Here is an 8097-nt window from a genome sequence, read left to right as displayed (position 1 = left end):
CCGCTCTGACCTGAGCCCACCCCTCCCTGAGGTCCTCCGAGCCCAGCCGCCCTAGTCTGGAGCATTACAACGCAAGCCCGGAGCTGCACCGCCGCGCTGCGGCTGGAAGCTCCGCCCACTATCGCGAGAGCGCAACGGCAGAGTCTCGCGAGGGCTGCTTGAGAAGTCCCTACGGAAGCTGCGGAACGCGGGTTTCGGCCGCGGGAACTGACTGGGCGTTTCTGTTCCCGGCGTCTCGCCGCAGGTAGGAAATGGAGCGAGTGGGCGGCTGGCGCTCCGGGACTCTGGGGGATGTCCCCGGCCCCACGGGATCCGAGTGTTGGCCCTGTCTCTCCCCTCTGCCCCGGGGCCGGCTGAGCTCTTCACAACCTACCGGGCCAGTCCACAGCGCGATTCAACCTGCAAACGTCCACCTGCTCGTGGGCTTTGCCTCTTGTACCTTTCACTGGGTCATTCAGCTCACCCCGGGTTTTTTAACCGCGGCATTATTGCCGTTTGGAGCCGGAAAATGCTCCGTTGCGGGGCTGTCCTGTGTACTGCAGGATGTTGAGCAAGCATCCCTGGTTTCTACCCAATAGATGCCAGTAGCACCTGCTCTCTCCCCTGCCCCCGGTTCTGAAAACCGTGAATGTCTCCGGACACTGCCACGTGTCCTCTGGGAGGCAAAATTACCTGTGGTTGAAAACCAGTGAGCTAAACTTTGAGTACCCATCGTTGTACGTGCTGTGAAGATAGGTGAGCCGGGTCCCCCAGATACTTAAATCTAATTCGAAAGAAAAGGAACCAGTCTCTCGAGAAGCAATAATGAAAACATTACAGCCAGAGAATTGACTAAGAGCTAAGATGCACTGTAGACTGGGAAGTGGTTGGAGATGGACATGAGTGGGTACATCTCTGAAAAGTGTGACTTCATCAGGGCCTTGTTGGGTTGAATTTGGAGGGTGGGCAAAAAGCATGGGAGGAAGGGGGAACATTCTGAAAGGAATTAAAAAAAAATCAGAACCCTTTCAAGAGCAGTGAGGCATCTGGCCTGACTCCAGAGTCCCATGCTGTGGGTATAAGGTCTCTCAGCCCCATGAGGACAAAATTGGGCCAGTGATGGTTTTGTGAACAGCACTGATGAGTACAATGAATTTTCACCCCTGGCGGTGAAAGACTTAGAGAATTTAAGAGGCATCAAGAGTGACAGGGCTTCCATAAGAGGTAGAGAGCGTGTAGGTTGGTGTTGGGAAATACTTGGAGAAGGAGGAATTTGGGTGGGCTTTGAAAGACGGGTGAGGTTTACACATGGAATCAGGGAGAGTATTCCAGGCATGAAGTGAGAAATAAATCTGGAGTGGACACAGTCAGTTGGGGAGAAAAGAAGTATACCAGTCCACTGTAGCCAGGGTAGAGCAATGAGGTTGAGAAAAGCTGTACACAGCAACATGGGACTACATTTTTGATAACTGGTACTTGATCCCTGTAGATGAGAAACATTAAGGCTTTTGAGCAAATAGTGAGATGATGAAAAATGTTCTGAGATAATGTTAATATGTTGCAAGTACTGTTAAATAAAAACATCTGTGCCTGAAGACCCTCTTACCCCCAACCTTTGGTGCCCAAATTGAATAGATTTAGATTAAATGTCCAAAAGCCAGCATAACCTCACTTATGGTGAGGTAGAGGAATTGCTTTTAATATTAATAGAAAAATACCCTATTAGAGAACTATCAAGAGTATTCATCCTGCTTATTGCAGTGGACATGTCTTGTGCCACACTAGGTTAGTCTTCCAGCTCCAGGTCTGTGGAACAAGTGAAGCCACTGCTGTTGGGAGCACAGGGAAGTTTTCCAGAAGTTTCTCTATAGAGGCTGTAAAGAGGTTTGCTGTAAAAATGGGTGGTTTTGGAACTGGCATCCATGAGTTGTCTCGGAGGGGCCTTCTAAGTTCTTTGGGTTCATCCTCCCACTCTGGCACTACTAGTGGTCTTCCAGCCTCCCCTTATCACACTTCTAGTGATCGGGGGTGGGAGTGGGGGTGCTGTGTCACTTCACAAGGCAGTCTGATAGTTCTTTAATTGTTACAAAGTTCTCAATTATATTGACCCAAATGTCTTCCCATGTAACCTCAACGGAGCAGCCCTAGGCTTGGCCTCTGGAACAGTTTGGAATAAGTCTAGTTCAGAGCTAGCAAATACTTGGCGCTCCCATAGGCACTGCCCTCTCCCAAACCCGTAGCAGATGCGGATAACTGATCACAGCAGTCTTTCCCGCTGACCACCTTAGTCTCAGAATCTTTCTCAGCACTAGTTCCTGGCCTTCACTGCTAGTTGATTAGAATGGGCTCATGGGAAAAAACCCATTTGCCATCCCTAGTCAAATCCCTTCCCATTAGACAGCATCGTATTTAAAGACTGCACCATAGCCCACTGCCCCCGCAAAAAACGTCTCCCCCCGCCCCCGGTTTAAACATCCTCAGTTCCTTCAGTAGCTTTCGTCTCGTTTCCAGAGCATTCCCTAGCCTAGATGCCTCCCTCCTCCCAGCACACACAGTTCAGAGTTAATGATTTTAAAATGTGATTCCCAGAACTGAGCATGTCCCCCAGAGATGGTATTATTAGTGATGAGGATATCATCTTCTCTTAATGCAGCCTAGAATTGCATTCGCTTTTTTGGCCACTGTATCAGATTGCCACCTCCGATTTAGCTGTCAATAAATGAAAACCGGTTCTCATAGATGAGCTAGCTGCTCTTATACTAGGTTTCCCGCATCCTATTGTCGTGCAGTTGATTTAAGCCCAAGTACAGGACTTTATTTCAAATCCTTTTACATTCCATCCTGTTCATGTCGCCTATTTCTCCTAGCCGTGGAGATCTTTGGAATCCTAACTTTAGCCTTCTAATAAATTAGGTGCCCTTAGCTTGTTGTCTTTGGGTGTGGTAAATTGGCTTCATCTCAGTTACTGATGCAAACCTTGGGCTGGACTAGGTTAAGGTCAACCTCAAAGGATCCCTAGAGACCCCATGCTGTCGACTGACGTGGAGCACTTTGACATTCCAGTCAGCCCTGCACCGTCCCTCCTTCAGCAGAGAACGAGCACTTCCCGGCCCCGGCACTGCTGTGGCTCTGGGGGTACCAGAGGCTGTCGTCCAGGCTACAGGTCTCTTAGGTAGAGAACCACAGGACTTCAGAAAGTGACTCACCGTCTCCGTATTTCCCTTCCCCAACAGCGAGTGTAGGTCTGACATAACTTGTTCTCCTAGAACGAGTGAGTGGTAACCCACTCTTTTTGTCTAGGGATTCACATTAAATGACTTAGTTTGTCATAAAAGCCCCCAGCATGGTGTCTGACTGAAGACAGGCATTTAATACCTATTTCTGTTGGTGTTTTAATCTCTTTGGAAGTACTCAGACTGGGAGGCAAGCCTCTTTGTTTCCCAGAGTTGGAATGACAGTTACTGGCTCTTTTCTGTTCCTGTGATTTCTCAACCGTCACTGACCAGTAGTTACACCGTCAGTTGTCAACCCGTTTCTTTAACATACCTGTCTTGGGGTTCACAGCCTGCCTAACCCAACTGCTTCCACACTTGCTGTGTGAAAATCATTCTTTGAGAAAACCCAAGTTCAGCACACCTGCGTCCCGTGTTATTTATGTACAGGTGCCTCAACTAATTGACCTTTCTCCCTTGCTTTTCCCTGTGGTAGCCTGAAAGCCTTCCACACATTTCAGCTTGTTTTGGGCTTTTGCCCTTCTGGTGCTAGCCTCACAGGTTTCTTCTGGTCCCATTTTTACGTTCATTACTAGTTAGTGCGCTCCTTCTTACATCCTGTACACGGTCTTTTCAGGGAAATCCACAGCTCCTTGTTCATTTCTTTAGTTACCTCTCTCAAAAGCAGCTCAAGACACTCTAGCCACCACAGACAACTGTTTTCACCACAAATGGGAGTCCTGGCTCCCCTCCCTTCAGCCAACAAGTCCTGCCCTTATAAGGGAGGATTTCTTCATTGGTACTTTAACAACTATGGCAACTTCTCACAAACGTGCTGTTCATCACCCAGACACAGCATTCATCAGTCAGGCCCCTGAGGCCCCGAGGGCCTCAGCACTGGAACTTTCAGAAGGTTCTCGTCCTTGTTGAGGAGAGTTAATCCCCACAACACCTCTTTCCTGCATTCCCTCTCCTATATTCCAGCACCGTCCCTCACGCCCCACACACACACTGCCCAAACGACAGCCCCCTCCTCACAGGTCCTTTGGGCAAGGGGGGCGGAAGGGCTGTGTTAGCTGTAGGGGATACTTGCTGGAAAAACCCAGCCCCACCCGCTGTTCTCTTCCATACTCTCATCCCCCTACTGCTCCCAGGGGCTTCACCTCGACGCACCATGGCCCACCCTCCCCCAGCTTGCCACAGGGCTCTGAAACCCGCGTCCGTGGAAAATAAACTCATTTTGTCCCCAGTCTCTATAGAATGCACCTTCTACCTTTATTGCTGACACTTCCTGGAGTATTTCCTTTTTTCTTAATCCCTACAGGTTTTTTCAGCTTTGACATGTGTTAGTTTCCTACTGTGCCCATAACACATTACCACAGATTTACTGGCTTAAAACAACACAAATTTATCATCTTACAGTTCTGTAGCATACACGTCCAACATGGGTCTCACTGGGCTGAAATCCCCTCTGGAGGCTCTCGGGAAGAATCTGTTTCTTGGGCTTCCCTGGTGCCGCAGCGGTTGAGAGTCCACCTGCCGATGCAGGAGACGCGGGCTCGTGCCCCGGTCCGGGAGGATCCCACGTGCCGCGGAGCGGCTGGGCCCGTGAGCCATGGCCGCTGAGCCTGCGCGTCCGGAGCCTGTGCTCCGCAACGGGAGAGGCCACAGCAGTGAGAGGTCCGCGTACCGCAAAAAAAAAAAAAAAAAAATCTGTTTCTTTGTCCTTTCCAGCTTCCAGAGGCTGCCCGCATTCCTTGGCGGATGACGCCCTCCTCCATCTTCCAAGCCAGCAATGTTGTATCTCCGTGGCGATACTCCCACAACCACACTTGCCCCCTGACTTTCCTCTGGGGCTGCCCTCTTCCACTTTTAAAGGCCCTTGTGATTACATTGGGCCCACCTGAGTAGCCCAGGATTCTCGCCCTATCTGAAGATCAGCTGATGAGCAGCCTTAGTTCCATCTGCAGCCTTAATGCCCTTTGCCACGTATTGAATACATTAACATTCACAGGTTCCCGAGATTAGGATGTGGACATCTTGGTGGGGCTCGGGGGAGCTCTTCTGGCTGCCACCACACGTTCAAAACCGACCTGTTCATTTCCGTCCCTCTTCCTTCTCTTTCTTATTTCCGCTCTCAGTGAATAGGTTCATCATCTTGATATTCTGCTCGATCACCTCTGCCAGACATTTTGGAAACATGCTCGATTCTTCCTGCAGCTCCCCAGTTTAATCCATTGCCAGGCTCTGTGTGACTGCCTCCATAACCTCGAGCCCTTGGAGACACTTGAAGGGCCCCTATTTTAGGTGATGGAAAAAACTGAGCAGGTGTAGATCATCTCCATCCTCGCAGAAAGTTCCCTTATCAGACAGCACGGAATTCTAGAGCGTGTCTCACCTCTGCTCACCACCTAGGCGGAGAAGCCCCAAGTATTAAATGAATGTGGACATTCTGTTCCTGAGACAAAACGGTTATGTTCTGCGGTTTTTCTTCCACTACACCTTTCAGCTTTTCCTTGTCAGAATGGAATCGAGAGCTGCATACCTTCTTCAGCTGTGTGTGAAATCACACGATTGGCAGCTCTGGTTCTGCGTAGCTGAGCAGTTTGTGATCGACCGTTTTTGCGGTATTTCCTGCAGTTGCCTTTCTGTTTATCCTCACGCTGTTCTTAGGAGGTGCTTGTCTCCCAGACCCGGGTCTCCATATAGGGTTGAGCGGGTTTGGGGGAAGGCGGGGAGGAGGGTAATCTTCCCTATACATATATTGTCTCTGGCTGCTTCTAAATGTGTGCAGGGAGAGAAGCATCTTCCTTACAGTATTTTTTTTCCCCTGCTGCTGCTTAAATGTTTGTGCTGAAGAAAGTAAGCCCTTCCCTTGGCAAACTCCAGCTATGAAACCTATTCCGGCAAGAATGAATGATGTCATTGTTTACTTGGTTAAAATTTCAGGCTCCCATCCCTCTTCCCCTCACTTGTGCTTGAGAATTACTGCCAGTTCTCCTAGTGTTGCAGAGCTTTTGTATCATTCCTGCCCGTCTTTCTTGTCCAGTTTTACTGTTTGGGTCTTTTTCTCATCTTTCCCCTTTTTCTGTAAAGGGCCAGATGGTCTCTGTGGCGACCACCCCACGCTGCCATTGTAGGGCAGGAGCAGTCCTGGATGGTAGTGAGAGGACGGACCAGGCCAGATAGGGCCCGCAGGCCGTAGTGTGCCAACCGCTGCCCCAAATAACCTTTTAAATCTGACTCACTTCATCATGCCACACGTCTCCTATCTTCCCTTTCTTCCAGTCACGGCCTTCCAATTCCAGAGTGAAAGGGGCCAGCCGTGCCGTGATTTCCTGTACAAAATGTTGTACTCATCAGGAAATACATTTCTGAGGTCTTCAGATGTCGTTGCATGGAAGTCCCAGTGAGGCTCGATGGGCCCTGGGTTCAGACACGCCTTACTGTACGCTCCCAGTAAAGCAGATCCCCGCCCCATGAGGGGGCCTTCCTAGGCCCCATGTCTCCACGTGCCTGCGCTCATGTCACTAGAGCTAGACGTGAACCTAGCTTCGTCTGATTCCAAAGACCTCGTATGAAAAATGCATACATAAATGCATCCGCCCGTCTGTCCGTCCATCCATCCAGATTTCGATTGTGCTAAACGCCCCAGAATCTGTGATTTCTCCCCCACCCTCCACTTTCTCTGTTTTATTCCTGTAGCAAACCTATTAACCCTCGTTCCAAGACCTCTTAATGACTCAGAATGTCTTCCTTTTGGATTATGACTTCTTCCATCTCTTCTAGAGTACAAAACTGTTTCTTCCTCTCTCATAAATGGTGTTTGAAGAGGCATATAACAGGCTCTTTTATGTGCAGAGTTACATTCATAGCATAGACCCTTTAGGTAGGAATACAAGCACCACACAGTCTGTAGCTGACCACTCTAGGAGCTCTCCTTTCTGTAAAGGACACGTGCTAGAGTGGTTCTTAGCTTCTTTGGAAGCATCCTTCCTGAAAATTTCTAAGGCAAGTCAGTTATTTCCTCATCAGCACCCAGGTGTTAGTGCCAATGCTGACTGATCTAGTCCAAGTTTAAGCCAGCTTACCCTAAATGTTCCACACTTTCGGATCATGAGAATGTTGTTCTTATGATTTCATATTAGAGGTCTTCCAGTTTCCCTATGAAAATGTAGTAGTGGATTCTCCAGGACATATCACAGATAAAGAATTTGTATCATCCAAAAGCCATGTATCTACGGTGGCATACTGGAAAGCATGCCGAGCTTAGGGGCCACCTCCTCTGCAATTCAGGTTTAAGTTAAAAAAAAAAAAATGGAGTTTGTCACTTCCTGGTTTTTGGTTTTCAGTATTGAGTACTAAAAATGTGTGTTATTTTCATTTAACTAGGAGCTAATATATATTGAAGACAATGTCTGGAAGCTTCTACTTTGTCATTGTTGGTCACCATGATAATCCAGTTTTTGAAATGGAGTTTTTGCCAGCTGGAAAAGCAGAATCCAAAGTACGTATGGAACCTTAAAAAATTCCATAACAATTGTTCTGTTATTGTAACGATAATGGGGTGATGTGATTTTAGAACTGCAAGAGATCTGGACAGATGAGGTAACTACAAACCCAGCACAAATGAGGCTTGCTCTGCAGTCCCACAGGATGATAGAAGCCAGCCAGGCGCATCCTCTGAATTGTTTGTTCATGCTCAATTCAGTACAAACTTAGCACGCACTAGCAGATGCCCTGGGTCTCCTCTCCCTGGTCATCAGTTCCCTCTATCACCCCCTGTGAAGGTGGCTCCTTGAGCACATAGAAACATAGCTCACCTGCAGTGGCTCTGCAGGAGCAGGTGGTGCTGCCCTGAAATGCCAGGGAAGTCCCTTCTGTCCCCGTGAATCACCTTTTTCAG

At 48.7% G+C, this 8097-nt stretch overlaps 1 protein-coding gene across 1 annotated transcript in view; it reads left to right on the top strand.

Annotated features, from left to right (window-relative positions):
• The first annotated feature begins 140 nt into the window (after positions 1 to 140).
• The window catches only part of TRAPPC2 (trafficking protein particle complex subunit 2), a 13199-nt gene continuing 5242 nt past the window's right edge, over positions 141 to 8097 (top strand). The window contains exons 1-2 of the mRNA XM_007457028.1: positions 141 to 244; positions 7584 to 7698. Of these exons, the coding sequence (XP_007457090.1) occupies positions 7606 to 7698 (93 nt within the window). The 5' untranslated portion in view covers positions 141 to 244; positions 7584 to 7605. The remainder of the gene's footprint in view (positions 245 to 7583; positions 7699 to 8097) is intronic.

Source organism: Lipotes vexillifer, unplaced genomic scaffold, assembly GCF_000442215.2.
Source record: "Lipotes vexillifer unplaced genomic scaffold, Lipotes_vexillifer_v1.1 scaffold222, whole genome shotgun sequence".
In the NCBI taxonomy this organism is placed as follows: Eukaryota; Metazoa; Chordata; class Mammalia; order Artiodactyla; family Lipotidae; genus Lipotes; species Lipotes vexillifer.
Note: the sequence above shows the minus strand (reverse complement) of the source record. Positions and strands in the feature narration are given on the sequence as shown.